This window comes from Aulonocara sp. 'chitande type north' Nkhata Bay, linkage group LG2 (genome assembly GCF_057382095.1).
Source record: "Aulonocara sp. 'chitande type north' Nkhata Bay isolate Kocher_YH1m ecotype deep benthic linkage group LG2, A_spYH_male_GT1.1, whole genome shotgun sequence".
NCBI classification, from domain to species: domain Eukaryota; kingdom Metazoa; phylum Chordata; class Actinopteri; order Cichliformes; family Cichlidae; genus Aulonocara; species Aulonocara sp. 'chitande type north' Nkhata Bay.
In genome coordinates, this window is record NC_141345.1 from 8,846,851 (window position 1) to 8,865,099 (window position 18,249).

Here is an 18,249-nt window from a genome sequence, read left to right on the forward strand (position 1 = left end):
TTGCCATAAACAGTTTATTTTGCAACACCACGAAACAAACGATAGCATTAAATGAAACATTAGTCGTTTTTATCATCATCCGATATATATCGTTATATCGAACAGCCCTATCGTTAACCTTTTTTTCCTGAGGTAATTGATTTTACTGCACCAGAAAAGCATGAATAGCTTATGTGATAAAGTTTATTTAAAGCTGTGTTGAATCAGTCAAATGTATAACAGCAACATTTCTCTGTGATCATCACACAAGAAAAATTTGAACTCTGATTTACATGAATCAAAGAAAGAATGAATCAGGCACTTAGCAACAACAAAGAGTTTTAAAAAAAAAACCAAAAAAAAAAAAAAAAAAAACCATAGTGATAACAACAATAATAATACTAATAATAAGGTCATTCACAATAACTGAACAGTCAAAACTGGCTCCCAGTTAAAATAACACATGTGACATTATCCCAAAAAAAAAAAAAAAAAAAAAAAGCACAGAATGTTTAAAAATAAGAAATAAATTAGACAAATGTTAGCAGGTTTTTAGACAGTAGCACTAAAATTCAGTGAGCTGCAACATCATTTTGTTCCAAGTTTTGTCATGAGGACCGCTGACGGCTGAATTATGAAGAAATCATAAACAGACAGCCATCCCCTCCATCTTACAGTCTTTATTATTACAGGAGCAAGAGCTCCAGTGGTTATTCTTTATGTTAATGGTGACAGGTTTAGTTCCTCAGGACACATGAAACCAGTCAGACCTTTGGGGACTGACTGAGGTGCAGGACTGGTTGAATAACTGAAGGTTGAGATTTAGTTTTGCTTTAAGCTCCACTTGAGTCTAAAGAGATTGGTTTCTATTATTTCATTAAGAGTATTCATGTGATTTATTTCAGCATATTTATGCATCTCTGTCATCCATGTTTTAATCTATTTTTCTTCATATGAGCAGATCATTTCATACCTGTGATAATAATAACGTCATATTTCGACATAAAGGCTTCGCTTTTTCCTAATTCGTTTTTCTGTTACTGCAGGAGATGAAAACTATAAAAAGTTGATGAACAACAGGAACTTCAGTAGCTTTTCCAGCAATTAAAAGTAGTTTTAATAAAATTTCAGCTCCTGTAAAATCGTTCTCAATGGTTAAAAAGCACGATAAGAGGTCCAGCAGATACAGTGACGCAGTTTGTGTTCATACAGAGTGAAAGAAGAGCAGCTTGGATGCATCTTAACGTGGAGAAAACCTGTAATTTCACTAAAGAGAATGTTTCAGTGCATCACTGCGCCTGGTTTCGTACATTGCTGCAGGAGCTCATGTTCTGTGCGTTTCATCCCATAAAACCTGTTTTTGTTGTCTTTTCTTCTGATTATTATCCCACATCTCCCCTCCCTCATTGGTGAAAACTTTTTTCATTTCCCAGTTTTAAAACCATGAGGCTCCGGCTGACGGCTCAGTCTGAGTGGATGGAGAGCGTGACTTTGAGGCAGCCCAGCTCTTTGCCCTGACTGCCGAGGACCCCCTGAACCCGGTAGTCCCCGTTAGTCAGCCAGTAGGGCAGATCGATGTTGGGCAGGTAGAAGATTGACTGTGGCAACGTGTATGAACCCTGAGAACAGAGAGGGAGAGTCATGGTGTTTCATCATGTTTAAAGGTCACAGAGCTCAGGGCTCATGTTTCATCCCTAAATGGTTTTCTACACGTTTCAATCTCAGCTACTGAGAAGTGATCTGATTTGAAATCAAAGACTTACAGCTTTGAAGGGGCAGTGGCAGGGTAGGCCGTAGGTGTGCAGCGGTTCGGGACAGTCCTGACCGGGCGGGATCAGCTGGCTCAGGATATCGCAGGCATCCTTATAGTGACAACTGCCCACCTCATCCAGACAGGGCACCTTCACCCAGAAACCTGCCACCTCCTTCTCCAGAGTTACATTTAGCTAAAGATTGAGAGGAGACAGAGAAACAGCAGCACATGTGTTAAAAATGCTGCAGCGTCACCAGCGCCGTGCCGCAACCTTAATCCTGTTGAGAGGAAACGGTGATACCCGACATACTTCCATATGCCTTTATCATAGCTAACGTGCAAGTGCTAGGTATTTGGTTTTTAACTTAAATCTACAAATCTGCAGGAAGCTTCAGTTTATTGCCTCAGTATGTGCAGAGTTTTGAAACTCCAGTTTCCTCAGCTCTCCACATAGCAGGTTCCTTCATCAGCGTGAACAAGACGCAACAACAGCCACATAAGCATGTCAGAATTATTTTCAATTTTACAAAAAGCATCATAAAAATAAGATAAAATAAAGAAAAACATCAGCAGGTTGAAGCAAACGTAAAAACTAAAAGTGGCCAAACATGATGCAGTGACCTTTGATTTGGTGAAGGTAGAATAGAACTCCTCATCACCACAATCGCCTCAGGTTAATTACCCACTGCAGCAAATCCAAGAACTCTAAAAGAAATTCTAGGAGACCTCGAAGAGGATCATAATCAGAGTTTTACAGTTCATGCTTATCACTGCACATGTGACAAAGAACAAGTTCTGCTGAGTGATAAAGTTTCTTTTCCCGTTTCAGACGCATGATTGCCGCTTTACAGCTGGAAAGGAAAAAAAAAACAAACAAAAAAAAAACCTCCAAGTGCCTCTCACATCCTTAAACACACCATCACCACTACATCATGTTACACTACTCATTACATTACCTTCTAGCTGCTCTGTAATAAACTGTGACATAATCACCAAAAAAACAATAAAAACCTGAGGCCCCACACGACACAAATTCCCATCCTAATAAGGACACATACACCATCTTAGTTTTCAAATATGAACATGGAGCAAAGATGAAAAACAGCAGGCTTCAAAGCAATCGTCATGGCGATTCTACTTTAGAAACAGACTGCTCACACTGTAACAGGATCACTGTTATCTGCTGAAGATCAGGTGTAGCTGTGGGTTGTCTTTGTGTTAGAACGGTGTGTGTCTGCGTCAGCAGTATAATCCAGATAATTCACAGTTTGAATTTTACCGTCACGCTCTTGTCCTTTCATGCAGGGGCGGAGCGTGGGGGTGGCTTACTGGGCTTAAGCCCGGGTTGTTTTGTCAGAAGCCCGGGGTCTTTTGGAGTGTAATTTTTTCATAGTTAGATGCCTGGCTGACAACTGTATAAAACAAAAAGTACACACAATATTCGAAGCACATAGTGCACACTGTGGGAATTTACGACTGTGCGTGAATCCCCCCTGATATTGGTATGATCCGAGCTCAGTCACTAAGCGACTGAGAGAGGGGGTGGGGCAGCTGCTGCCAGCAGTGAGTGCGCTGTTGGAGAAACGGAGCCAGCCATACTAAGGAGAGCTTAAGTTTTACCAGGTACCAAAGCAAATCATTCCTACTGTACAAATAATGTAAATATGACGGTGTATCACGAAAGATTGATATCAAACTGATCACTTGACCAATATTACGTTACTCGCTCTTCAAGTGAATCAACAAATGGCGAAATGAAAAGCCGAACAAATGCTATTTTTTTAAGAGAGTCTTAGCTTACGTGTGTTTATTTCATATTTTCAGTTCTTACCCTCCCCGACTAAATCGGTTTCAGTTATGTACTGAAATATAAGAATGGACATTAGAGGGTTCTTTCAAAGAAAAAACTCAGGTAAATGTTATTTTATATATTATGCTTTGTATGTTGTTCAGTATATTTCTATGCAAAACAAGAGGGGTTTCAGTACACAGCAGGATATTCACATTTGTAACCAGATATTTACATACACTTTAGGGAGAAAACATAAAATATTTTTACTGTACAACATCAATTTAGAGTAAACTTTTGTTTTAGATAAATATTGAAATATATTTTGAATTAGTTAAATGTCAGAATAAAGAGAGGGAGAGAGATCTATTTTTATCACTTTCATTAAATTTAGGAGTACATATACACTAAGTTTATTGTTAATTAATAAGAAAACTCCAGACGATTCCATTCTGAGCTGAAGAAGCTTCTGATAGGTTAGTAGAGTCCATGTGAGTAAAGTGGTGGCACAGCTGTGGATGCATATAAGGCAAAACACAGAGCCTGTTTCTTTGAAATGGGAAAACCAAGCGATATCAACCAAAACACCAGAAAAAGAACTGTGGAGCTCCATAAGTGTGGCTCAATTTTGAATACAATTTGGTGCCATTTACAATTAAGAAATACAGATAGTTTCTCTCTTTACTCTTAAAGTTAACAAATGTGTTTTTTATATTTATCAATCAAAAAAAATAAACATTTAGTCTGATTTGATGTTGCAATTAAAAAAGTGTTTGTGTTTTGATCTGAAGAGTTTGTAAATATCTGGTTTCACCTGTATATTTGATGATTGTCAGCACACAGAGGGAGAGAGAGGAACAGAGAGGGAGATGGAGAATGAGGACAGAACAGAGATTGAACAAGAGCAGGTGAGACACACATGTTAGTCAAATGGTCGTTTGCCAAAAGTACCACCGTATCATAGGTACTCATGTATCTCGTACCTAGTGTTTCTTTTTAGGTTTGTTATTTTTCAAATTCTATATTTATTAAGTTTTGCAGGCTTGTTTGCACAACAAGGCTAAATAATTATATAAACTTTTCTCAATCTAAATAGTGTACTTTGGTAGAATTAAACAAGTGTAGTGCAGGTCTATGATGATTTTTAGTGCTACTATCATCTAGTTCTGATTGTGGTTCTGTCTTGGTTAAATCCCAAGTACTCCTGATTTTGAACTCTTGTAGTCCTGTTTTAATTCTGGATCAGTTCTGGGTCTGGTTGAATTGGGGTTTAGTCCTCATGTCTTGATACAGCCCTGACCTTGTTCTGCCTTGCTGCTTAATTAAAAAACTAGTTTAAGGTGTCCTGCACATGTGATATATATTTTTCCCTATAAGAAGACATTCTTTTTTGAACAAAACTCAAAACAGAGCCTATTAATCTTTCACTCATTTCTAAACCCCCCCCCCCAAAAAAAAAAAAAAAAAAAAATCCCACATGCATACTACCCTTTTGGGCTAAGCCCCGGGTGTTTCAAATGTCTGGCTCCGCCTCTGCTTTCATGTGATAAAAATAAAAGTAATGTCCACCATCGTCGTCCTCCCTGCACACAAACTGAAATCAGCTGATCGTAGCGACGTATGCATGAAGAAAACAACGTGGTTGGTGGTGTTTTGTCTCTCTCTTGGTTCGCAGTGCAGGTAAAGAACTTTGGTCACACAAGTAACCACATAATTGTAACTGTGTGATGTGATTACTGACTTTAGTCCAGTAGCTCATTATATTACTGTGATCCTGAAGAATGTAATGTGTCACTGTGTATCAATCATACACTGCAGTTTTTAATATTGCTGTTAAACATTAGAATATGGCTGTGTCTAGTTTGCAGAATGATTTAAATTTAAAAATCTTAAACCTGTAAAAATAAATGACAGCCCTGATCCGGGGGGTGTCCGTGTGTAGGCCTCACAGGAGGCAACTGGTTGTCTATTTAGTTATTTATTTGGTTAATATGTGTACAAATAAACCGATTGAGGAATGAAAGAAAAGAAAACTGAATAAAATCCAATAAAACCTGACTGCTCTGTGCCATCAGGTGTTTCTTCTAAATGCTTTATATATCTTGGCAAACCGGACAGTATTTTTATTCCTCTGTATCAAACACAGATTGGAAACAGGAAGTGGTTTTCATGCGTGCTTCTAAGTAAAGTTGAAATATATAAAGTAATAATACCTTTCTAATATTTCTGTCTCCTCATTCTGATGATATTAGCTCATTCATCTCTTTATTTGGCGCATGTGACCATGCTTCACAGACAAGCTTCTGTTTTCAGTGTACCATGTAACCCAAACAACATTCTTTGTTTAATTTCATTTTCCAAGATTAAAGACTAATCAACGGCTTCAAGTCTACACCACAAGTTGCACACACATTCTGTAGATATAGATATATACATGAAAACTTGATGTTTTTTAATTTTGTTTAAAAGTTTTTCTTATTTCTCTTGTTATTTTTGAATGTTCAAAATAAATTCTATCTCACAAATAGGGATGGGTATCGTCTAGGTTTTATCCAATACCAGTACCAAACCGGTACTTTTGAAACGGTGCTTAAATGAAGAACACAAACTTCGTCCAAAAACCTCTCATGTTTAGCTGGGTTTTTTTGTAAAAAGATAACAATCTTAGCCTTTTCTGCAGCTACAGTGGGGCAAAAAAGTATTTAGTCAGCCACCGATTGTGCAAGTTCCCCCACCTAAAATGATGACAGAGGTCAGTAATTTGCACCAGAGGTACACTTCAACTGTGAGAGACAGAATGTGAGAAAAAAAAATAAATAAATAAATCCATGAATCCACATGGTAGGATTTGTAAAGAATTTATTCGTAAATCAGGGTGGAAAATAAGTATTTGGTCAATGACAAAAATACAACTCAATACTTTGTAACATAACCTTTGTTGGCAATAACAGAGGTCAAACGTTTACTATAGGTCTTTACCAGGTTTGCACACACAGTAGCTGGTATTTTGGCCCATTCCTCCATGCAGATCTTCTCGAGAGCAGTGATGTTTTGGGGCTGTCGCCGAGCAACACGGACTTTCAACTCCCGCCACAGATTTTCTATGGGGTTGAGGTCTGGAGACTGGCTAGGCCACTCCAGGACTTTCAAATGCTTTTTACGGAGCCACTCCTTTGTTGCCCGGGCGGTGTGTTTTGGATCATTGTCATGTTGGAAGACCCAGCCTCGTTTCATCTTCAAAGTTCTCACTGATGGAAGGAGGTTTTGGCTCAAAATCTCACGATACATGGCCCCATTCATTCTGTCCTTAACACGGATCAGTCGTCCTGTCCCCTTGGCAGAAAAACAGCCCCATAGCATGATGTTTCCACCCCCATGCTTCACAGTAGGTATGGTGTTCTTGGGATGCAACTCAGTATTCTTCTTCCTCCAAACACGACGAGTTGAGTTTATACCAAAAAGTTCTACTTTGGTTTCATCTGACCACATGACATTCTCCCAATCCTCTGTTGTATCATCCATGTGCTCTCTGGCAAACTTCAGACGGGCCTGGACATGCACTGGCTTCAGCAGCGGAACACGTCTGGCACTGCGGGATTTGATTCCCTGCCGTTGTAGTGTGTTACTGATGGTGACCTTTGTTACTTTGGTCCCAGCTCTCTGCAGGTCATTCACCAGGTCCCCCCGTGTGGTTCTGGGATCTTTGCTCACCGTTCTCATGATCATTTTGACCCCACGGGATGAGATCTTGCGTGGAGCCCCAGATCAAGGGAGATTATCAGTGGTCTTGTATGTCTTCCATTTTCTGATGATTGCTCCCACAGTTGATTTTTTCACACCAAGCTGCTTGCCTATTGTAGATTCACTCTTCCCAGTCTGGTGCAGGTCTACAATACTTTTCCTGGTGTCCTTCGAAAGCTCTTTGGTCTTGGCCATGGCGGAGTTTGGAGTCTGACTGTTTGAGGCTGTGGACAGGTGTCTTTTATACAGATGATCAGTTCAAACAGGTGCCATTCATACAGGTAACGAGTGGGGGACAGAAAAGCTTCTTACAGAAGACGTTACAGGTCTGTGAGAGCCAGAGATTTTCCTTGTTTGAGGTGACCAAATACTTATTTTCCACCCTAATTTACGAATAAATTCTTTACAAATCCTACCATGTGAATTCATGGATTTTTTTTTCACATTCTGTCTCTCACAGTTGAATTGTACCTCTGGTGCAAATTACTGACCTCTGTCATCATTTTAAGTGGGGGAACTTGCACAATCGGTGGCTGACTAAATACTTTTTTGCCCCACTGTATAGGGGATTTATGGTATCACTCTTGGCTGGAAGCAGTGCTTAATCAATGGGAAAAACAAAAAACAACAAAAAAAAAAAAAACACCAACTTTGTCCAAAAACCTCTCATGTTTAGCCGTTTCCACTTTTTCTTTGGTCATTTTAGCCTTTTTGGCCAGGATGAAGGGAGTATCTGCCATCAAACAAGAAGACAGCCGCATGTAACTACGACAGTGTTTGCTAGTTCACCTTACGTGCATTAATTTAATAACGTGGTGAGCCTACTCAACGTAAATTACACACAAACAACATTAAGCTACTGACCCAGAGAAGAATGGCTGCTGCTGCTGCTGCCATCATCATCAGTCATCATTTCTGCTACACTGGCAGGGCTAGGGGCCAGGACTCTCCTCTTCGAGTTTTTGGGGGATGTTGCTAACTCTGGGTCCGATAACAGGCACCACACCCACAATAGATGTGCTCGATGTGAGCTCTTGCAGCAAGCTATCAAATACGGTGCATTTCTCGGCTTTTAAAAAAAAACAAAAAACGCTATGCGTCGCCACGTGTTTCATCAGATTCAAGGTGTTACCTCCTTTGCACAGTATCACCTTAAAACACTTGTTGCAGGCTGCTGAGTTTGCATCTTTTGCTATGAAGTACAGCCAGACTTTGACCGCTTCGCCTTGGGCGTTTTTAATCTGTAGCTCTGCTCTAAAAGAACATATGTACCTGGGCCCGCCTACTACGCTTGCAAAGGTAAAATGATTGGCTAGAATCCAAAGTGTGTGACATCTCAGGGAAAAAAAAGCACCGAAATAAAGCACCGAAATGTGCGCTGCTTTTCGGTCTGGTTACTACCGTTTATGTCAGAACCGGTGCCATACCGGTACCCATCCCTACTCACAAGTGACTAAAACCAAGACCCTTTCACTCCACATAAACTTTAACTGTCAAAGTGAAAGTACACGTGGGCAATGAAACAATAAAACGAGGAGCTGTTTCCTCAGGGCCGAGGTCTAACTAAACTCAATAACTGTTCAAAAAATACTCAATAACTGTACTCGATTTAGGGATAGGCACACTTCATTGGGACTTTGTAGGATTCTGACAGAGAGTCAGACGACTTTTTGCTTTGCCAAATAATAAGAATATTATACCAGACAGTTAAACCACTGTTGAGTAACCTTGTGCCTGTTACTTAAGTTAACCCTGTGGAGGATGACACTGCTATAAACTAGTCAGGTTTTTCCTAACATTTCAATACTTAACTAAAGGAATCAAGAGAAAGAATTTTGTCCGTTTCCATCAGCTCTAAGTTATTCAACCCACTCATTAATTAAAATCCATCAAGTTATTCACCTCAGTCAAGCATCAACAAAATATCCTCTATTTTGCCTGCAAAATACAAAGAGTTATAAGTAGAGCTGGGCGATAGAACGATAACGATATGTATTGCGATATAACTTTTTCTCGATCAAAAAATTAAACTATTGCGATAGACCTCGCCGCTCTTGTCCTCTTTAAAAAAAAAAAAAAAAAGAACAGCCAATCCAAATTAAGTAGCGCAGAGCCGAACCAATCACAGCCGCAGCGTCGCGTCACGTGACTTGTTACGTACAGCACAAGCGCCAAGCCACACATGTGTATTTGTTTGGGAAGCAGCCAGCCGCCGTGCCGCCCGGGTAATGGAGGAAATGAGTGTGCCGACTAGAGAAAAATCAACCGAGAGCGTGACCGAAGGTTACCGAAAAGAAAATCGATGATGGTTCCAATGCCGGAGAGATTGTCGAATGGGAGAGCCATAGAAGTTCCTAGTGTGAAGGTATTTCGGCTATTTCAAGTCTGACAAAAAACAGTAGCGCGCACTATAAATTGTGCCGAAAGAAAGTCTGGAAATACAATAAACCGGTGCATGCTCAATCTCTGACTGGAAGCGCTAATTCGTCATTCGGCTTTTGTCAGACTAAAGTAACTGCTAAAACTGTTTGAAAAGCTAAGCTATACAACAAGGAGAGATTGAGAATTTCCTTTTAGTTCTCAGTTTATTTGATATTGACAAAAGTTAGTCAGTTTTGTCTGTTCTTCTGTAAAACAAACTAAGATTTATTTTTAGAATTAATATTTTGTTTCTAAGTGGAATTGACAATTTAGTCTGTTTTGTTTGTTCTATTTTGAAACTTAAACGCTTTAGCGGCTGCCTTTTGTGTAGTTTGCAATATTTGCCTTTATTTATCTGAAAAAGTCTCATGTTCCTTAAGTACATCTACCCTGTTGAACTTATTATGGGAAATAAATATTTAAGTCAAAACAAGCTGCTGATTATTTCACATTTTACTTGTGAGCAACGGCACATTAAAATCTTACAAATATAGTTATTTGGCTTATATCGTGATAGATATCGTTATCGCCTGAAATGGAAAAAACCTATCGTGATATGAAAAAATCTTATATCGCCCAGCTCTAGTTATAAGCAATATTAAGCACAGTTTTCTGATGAGTAGGAGACTCACAGTGCACATTTTAACCTTGAGATACTCGTTTGTGTTTGACCACCTGCCCAGGGTGTAGCCCACCTCTTGCCTGATGACAGCTGACAAAGGCTCCATCTCAGCTCAACCGGTTGATCTGGTTAATTTGCCTGTGTGTGTTTGGAACTTGTGAGTTTGTGAAGTGTGCTGAATGCAGCTCCCTCTAATGAAAAAAATTAAACAAAAACCATTTCAAACTGGGAGACATTTAAGCCCTTTGTTCACTGTGGCTGCGCTGAAAGGGAAGTGCTAAAACTAACAAAGTACCCTACTGCTTCCTTTAAAATCTGCTCCTTTTGATGTTAGTCATAAGTGAAAAATTATTTGTGAAACTCGACTGAAAGCATCCTCATGTCACTGCCATCCATAGATAAGCGTACTCACAGACAGAGGAGTGCCGAGTTCAACGGCCGTGGACCCAGAAGCGGAGGCTGTCAGATCACCTGGGATGGAGATTGGGTCTGGAGACATGGTGAGGGTCTTCAGCACAGCTGGAGCATCAGGCGGTCCGCAGTTCTTCCAGTCGAAACCCAAAACCTGCAAAATGCATAAAACTATGTTTAAACCTCAGATATTTCCCATCACGGTCAGAGCGTTCCCGCATTTCCGTACTCCAGGAAAATCAACTTGTCCAGACGTGAAAGCTGAGTGACGCAGTCCAAACAGACAGCAATCAAGGAATCATTGGATTCACGACTTTCATGTTTGTTTCTTGGATACTGCAGTGTTTTTCCTTTTCGTTTATTTATTTATTTATTTATCTCTCTCTAATGTTTCCATTGTGGATCCACTCTCTTCAGCTCAGTTTGTGTTTCCGGGTTTAGTTTAGAAGAGCTGTTACAGCTCGGTAGTCTCAACCCTGGACCTCGCCGAGCCCCCACACGTACGTGCAGTTTTAAGGCTCTACGACGACTCCGGCAGGTTTCACGGATGAACCGTCCACATTTAGTACGTGAGGTCCCCTAAAACAGCACGGTGGGAGCTTCGGTGTGGATAAATAAAACCCGTACAGAGGCTTTGGTACCCGGTGTTCCAGATCTACTGGCGTTTAGATCAACTGGCGTTGGTCGAACAGATGTGTGGCATTCTTGCGTTTCAGGAGCTACTACCGACAAACCAGCAAAAGAACGCCAAATGTGTCACCTGTGACACTTGTGAGGTTGTCTCAAACACACTCCGTCAGTCTTGATGCTGTTGAACAACAAAATGTTTAAAAATGTGGCGAGTTTACCTGGTGATATCCTCATGCGCAACGCGATCGCGAAAACAGCAAACAAGTAATACCACGCCGATGTTGTTCACAGGACAGCAAGAGTAAACGATCGGGAGACTCTTGTCGTCGTTATCGTTCCCATTGCACGGTTTATTTCTCCGAATTCAAGGTTTTTGCTTCACAACTAAAGCGAGCAGTTTACTTTGTGCACTAACATGGAGTCGAGTCAACCAGCGCCACCTCTGGCCAAGTGCCACAGCCTACAGCCAGATCAACTTGTGACACACATCTGCAGCACGTTTGATTTCGTTTCATGCACAACACATTTGTACCTTTCAATTGTGTCTGTTTGTCCCTAACCCTAATGATATCATATATTCCTTATTGGCCTACATTTGTACAAAATTCCAAATTATATACACAAAGTCATAGAAATCACCACTCCAATTGGTCATCATGATTTTGATATTCTTTTTCCATAACAATGAAATACGCCTTGGACAAATATGACACGTCAATATTTCATTAGTGTTGTCACATCACATCCTGTAAGCATCGTTTGTCTGTGTCCTTTCTCTGGAAATGAATATTTCCAGCCAATATAGGCAATCCATCAACATGGCTGGAGAGTTGGTAGTTATATACAGTCTGTATAAGTGTGGTTAATCCAATGAAGATTTGTAAGGAGATGGCAGTTACTTTGAATTCACAGCAGTTACACAGTGATTAGTAATAAACAGCCAGTGAGAGTGAGTGGATTTAAGAAAGTCAGTGACTCGGGTGTGTCGCTTGGTTTGTCATCTGTTTGTGAGACTGGAGGAGACGTAGAAATCTGTTTTAAATCTTAGTTAGGAAGATTCCTGTTTGAAAACAAGCACTTTTTGTGAGAAATGCAAGAAGTACATCTGCAGAAAGCACACAGTTACATTCTGTCCATCATGTGGACAAAATCGAAAATGTTGAGCATTGAAAAACTGAGAACGCTGGGCAAGTTCAACAGAAATGTGTTTGTAAGAACGAAAAACCAAATTGTTCCTAAAATAGTTATGGAAAGTCTGTGTATGTCTGTGTGCTACATGTTAATCTGATGGGAAATAAAGTTGCTATTGTTTTATTGCAGTTTTTGGATAATTCTGAGTGGATTTACACAGTACGGATCTAAATGACCCGCAACAAAATCAATGTCACTTTTTTGTTTTTCAACATAATACAAGGGTTAATTTCCAAAACTTCCATATGATCTTCAATTTGTAGCAGATCCACTATCACACAGCAGCTGGAGCAGTTTCAAATGGAGCTCAGTCCACTACTACCATAGCCTACTACTAGATTAACTTGTGACACATCTGCACCTGCTGCTATGATCACATTGAGTAGAGGCTGAGTGGCTGCACTTACCCCTGGTACATCCAAATCTACCCACAAACATGTTGAAAGATGCAATGCCAGCAATGTGGCTTGTCAACACTGAAAACAATCAGTAAGCAAAGACAACAGGGATCACTTTTTTCTGTTTATTTAGCATGCGCAACATTTGTAGTCGCCTTCTGCACAGGGGAAGTCCACACACACTGTGTGGTACCACTTTCCACAGAAGGTGCATTCAATCTGCAAGATTGAATGAGATTGTCAGAGTCATTGTCTGACTGTTTATTACTAATCGCCTGCTGTACATTCACAGTAACTGCCATCTCCTTACAAATGTTTATTAGTTTAACCACACTTATACAGACTGTATATAACAACCAACTCTAAAATGTTTGTTCGCAGAGTAAAGACACAGACAGACTACACTAACGACATGTGATGTTACAACACTAGTGAAATATTAGTGTCATTTCATTCATTTCAAAGGTTTATTTGCATGACGCACAAACAGACACAATTGAAAGGTACAAATGTGTTGTGCATGACACGAATTCAAACGTGGTGCAGATGTGTGTCACAGGTTGATCTGGCTGTAGGCTGTGGCACTTGGCCAGAGGTGGCGCTGGTTGACTCGAGTCCATGTTAGTGCACAAAGTAAACTGCTCGCTTTAGTTGTGAAGCAAAAACGCTGAAACCGGAGAAATAAACCGTGCGAGGGGAACGATAACGACGACTAGGGTCTCCCGATCGTTTACTCTTGCTGTCCTGTGAACAACATCGGCGTGGTATTACTTGTTTGCTGTTTTCGCGATCGCGTTGCGCATGAGGATATCACCAGGTAAACTCGCCACATTTTAAACATTTTGTTGTTCAACAGCATCAAGACTGACGGAGTGTGTTTGAGACAACCTCACAAGTGTCACAGATGACACATTTGGCGGTTTTTTGCTGGTTTGTCGGTAGTAGCTCCTGAAACGCAAGAATGCCACACATCTGTTCGACCAACGCCAGTTGATCTAAACGCCAGTAGATCTGGAACACCGGCGGAATTTGGCTCACCTGTACGTTCCTGACGTTCTTCCACCCGAAGGAGCCGCAGCTCACCTGAGCTAAAGCGGCAGCTACGAGCACCGTTACCGCCACACGTTTGTCCATCCTCACGTTTGTGGCACAGTTCCACAGTGCCTTTAAACAGAGCGTCGACGGCTTATACCTTGCAGCACTTCCGTATTTACGATCGCGCTGACTGTAGTCACGTGACGAAACAGCACGTCTTCTTCTTTATATTGTTTATTGGCGGTTGCCAAACAGCAAAATGGTGTATTACCGCCACCAACTGGTGTGGAGTGTGAACAGAAATGAAAAATAAATAAATAAATACAAAATTCAAATCCTAGCAAACAAATCGGTCTGCCTTAAAAATTAAATAAGGCCTGATAACTTTCACTTCTCGAGTTCTTACGAAATAAATCAACCAAGTCCAGTTTCACTTTCATATCAGCAAGCTTTTCGATCAGTTGTCTTCTTTCAGCATCATATTTCTGACAGTGCACTGAAACATGCTCTATTATTTCTTCTTCTCTATTGCAGTCACACTTACTGTACGATGTTTTCCTATTAAAAACAACATACTATTCAAACCAGTGTGCCCAAATCTGAGTCAAGGTATAATCATTTACTCTCTCCTGTTCCTTCCTGTGCTTCTCATTTCGCCTGTTTTCCTTTGGATTTTTCGCCTTTTCCTGTCTTCTTCCCATTGCTTTTGCGACCTTTCTTTCATTTTGTGCTGTATTTTGCTCTTAATCTCTGTCCTACTGCCCTTATCATTTCCCTTAACTCCATGATGCAGTGGTACCCATAAGACAGTGACCATAAACCCCACCATAGTAACTCTTTATAACTGTTTGGTGAATCTCCATCAGAACATCAGGTCTGCAATCTGAGTGACTGTCTAGCAAACTAGCCAATGATGAGCTAGGATCTGAGTGTATCACAGATCTCAGTGGTCTTGGATCTTCAATCCACTGGACAGCTAACAGTATTGAAACCATTCATCACATCCAACCTTTGTGGGGGGTTTAAACCAGGAATTAAACACTGCTGTGGAAATTCAATGGTGCTCAGATGTCAGAGTGAAATTTGGATAAAAAAAATTTAAAAAAAGATTTTTTTAAAGTTGTGTTTGTTCTCTGTGCAGTGAAATATATCCAAATGAACAAGTTGACTATTTTCTCAGTGAAGTAAGTATTTTTGACAAAGTCTGTTCAAAAGCAGCAGAAAAGATTTTTATTTTACATATAAAAACATCCGAACACAGAGAGACAATGCAGAAACAGGAGGGGAGAGCAGAGGTGGAGTCTCACACTCATGTACCTGACCTGGTCATGTGTGTCTCAGTTGATTGACTCTGAGCACAGTGTTTAAAGAACGTATTACCGTGGAAAATAAATAAATGATAATCAGCAGAAGCTTTTTCAATGCAAAAACAAAAACACTACAATATTCTTTCTGTGGTAACAGCAAAATCATTTTTCTACAGCATGGAATTAAATTACGTCCTGTATCTGCACCATAACGCCTGTAGATGTCGCTGTAGGACAGAATAGAAATTATCTAAAGTTTTTTTTTTTCATTCAAACCTTTATTTAAACCTCAGTACAATACAAAATAGAATTAAACAGTACCGTATTAATGGTGTTGTACTTACAAAAAAATTGGATACTATAGACAACCAAATAAAAGAACAATTTTCAGAACCTACAATATAAATATGCTAGGAGGAAAGTAACCAATCAAGCCAAAGAATAAAGTGATTGAAAGATCTTGATTTTTTCACAAACACCAATAGTTTTTATAGCTTTTGGGTTAGTGGAGTTCTTAATTGAATTAAGATACTGTACAAGTTCAAAGGAGAATACATAAAAAGAGGGATGTCTTCCTAAACATTTGGACTTGTGAATATGAAATTTAGCCATTAAAATTAACAAGTTAATCATATATCTGTTATCAAAGTTGAATTGTCTTTGGTTTGTGTTGGTTTGTGTTTTGTGTCAGTTGAAGGGCTATGTCTGATGTTAATGTATCTGGTTTTGCTTCCCCTTGTCTCGCCTGATTTGCCCCAGCTGTGTTTCCCTCCTGTTACCCATTCCCTGATTGCTCCCTCTGTGTATTTAAGCCCTGTGTTTCTTTATGTCTGTGTCGTTATCTACCCTCATTTATGCTGTGTGGCCTGCCTGCTCGCTCATGTAAGTTTATTTGGATTGTTTTGTTACGTTTTGCCATCCAGCAATAAAAGCTGAGTTTTGAAATACACTTTTGCCTGCCGTGAGTCTGCACTTTGGGTCCTATTCCTGCCTGCACACAGCGACTCCTGACAGTTAGTGATGGGCAGATGAAGCCCCATGAAGCACTGAAGCTTTTCATCCAATTGGTTCACCCCAACGCGAAGCTTCATGAAGCTTCATTTGCTCTAGCAGGACACCTACTGGACGTAAAAAATAATAGCTGGCATGAATTTGAAGAGTGTGGCATTTTGCACACAGCCTGTAAATGTCAACAACAAAAGGAGTGTGTAAAACACCTATAGTGTAGTGATGGCAGTATACTGTGTATATTTATGCTGGCAGTATGGAAAATGATTATTTGCGGCAAAGTTCGAACCGCTTCATGAACCAGTCACGTGGTACAGCCGGGCAGCGAGGCTTCGGACGTCATCATTTTCAGCTCCTCCCATAAATGAAGCAAGCCTCGATACGCGCTTCGCGGAAACGCCCCCTCCATTACTCGACACACGCTCCGAAGCCTCGATACAGAACGTCCCATCACTACTGACAGTATCAATGTCTAAATTGAATTTGCTTTGAAGATAATCTTTAGAATGATAAATTCTGTGTATTAATTTATAAGAACTATCTTTAATTTTGTTGGTAATTAAAAACTGATTAGGGAGTCTCCAAACTTCGTTCCACATAATACCATCTGACAACCGGTTCCAGAAAAAAAATTACATATGGTACCATGTGTAATATTCTGTCTCAAATTTATGAATAACGTGTTCATAATCTGCTTCGTGAGCCACCATTATCTTTATTGCCGCTCGTCCATTTCAACATACAACACACCCACTTTCGTGACAGCAAACACTCCCCGTTGCCACTACGGTGGACCACAAGGGACAGTAAGCACGGAGTGCAAACATTATCAGCAATACAACATCTCCCTTTTTTTTTAGATGCCCACCAGTGACACAGCTGGTATACATTTCAAAATAGAACATCCCGAACCTGAGGATAAGGAACAGTTTTTCAACATTGCCATGTGTAAAATTACTGCGGCCTAAACTAACAACAACAATGCGATGTGGGATATGCACTCATTAGTACATGGACATTTGACATGTTTCCTTTTTGTTTTTTGTTAGGGCAGCGATCCGCCTACACCCTTTACATCACAGGTCAAGAATAACCCTCGGTTTGACCACTCGTCCTGATCTGGTGGTCAGTGCAGGGCTAGTGTCCATGGTTGGTGTTTTAGTGTCTCTAGATGGCGACAGGGGCTCTGCTTGTTGCTGAGCTGCACTATCTGGCTGGGTTACCAGATCGGATGTTGGTGCTGAAGGTGCCGGTGACGCCTTGGCGCCTCTCAGGTGCCGTCGGTTACGCCGTATAGTCTGTCCCTCGCCAGTGCGGATCACGAAAGAGCGGGCAGTCTCTGCAGGTCGGATGATGACAGCCGGTTTCCAGGCTCCGGACTCGTGCTGAAAGCGAATATGGTCCCCCTGCTGCAGCCTCGGTAGTGGTGTGGCGCTGCGATTGTAGAAACGCCTCTGATGCTCTTGTCTTTCCATCCGTGTTTTTTGCACAACCGTCGGGCTTATGATGCGAGGTACCAGGTGGCATCCGGTAACAGGAAGCACTGAGCGTAGACGTCGACTCATGAGGAGCTGCGCGGGTGACCTGAAGCTGTCGACTGGCGTGTTCCTTTGCTCCAATAGGGACAGGTAGGGATCTACTCCCTGAGCATGAGCTTTATCCAGAACTGATTTGGCCGTCTTGACTGTTCTTTCGGCAAGGCCGTTGCTTTGCGGGTACAAAGGACTTGAGGTCGTGTGGACAAAGTCCCATGTGACTGCAAAATCCTTGAACTCTCGAGAGCTGTATTGTGGGCCGTTATCTGAGATAAGCGTCTCTGGTATACCATGTCTGGCGAATATGGCCTTGAGCTTTTTGATGACGGACCCTGCAGTGGTAGAGAATAGCCTTTCGACCTCAAAGTAGCGGCTGTAGTAGTCCACAACTACCAAGTAGTCCCGTCCACGCCATGTGAAGAGATCTGA

General features: G+C 40.8%; 1 protein-coding gene across 1 annotated transcript; it reads right to left on the reverse strand.

The window, feature by feature from the left end:
- On the reverse strand, positions 1 to 14,166 carry gm2a (ganglioside GM2 activator). The gene is made up of 4 exons (XM_086304751.1): positions 13,974 to 14,166; positions 10,718 to 10,870; positions 1,743 to 1,925; positions 1 to 1,598 (listed from the first exon to the last, which is right to left on the reverse strand). The coding sequence occupies exons 1-4, from the start codon at positions 14,067 to 14,069 to the stop codon at positions 1,443 to 1,445; spliced, it is 588 nt and encodes a 195-aa protein (XP_086160877.1). The 5' UTR covers positions 14,070 to 14,166; the 3' UTR covers positions 1 to 1,442.
- Positions 14,167 to 18,249: the final 4,083 nt, after the last annotated feature.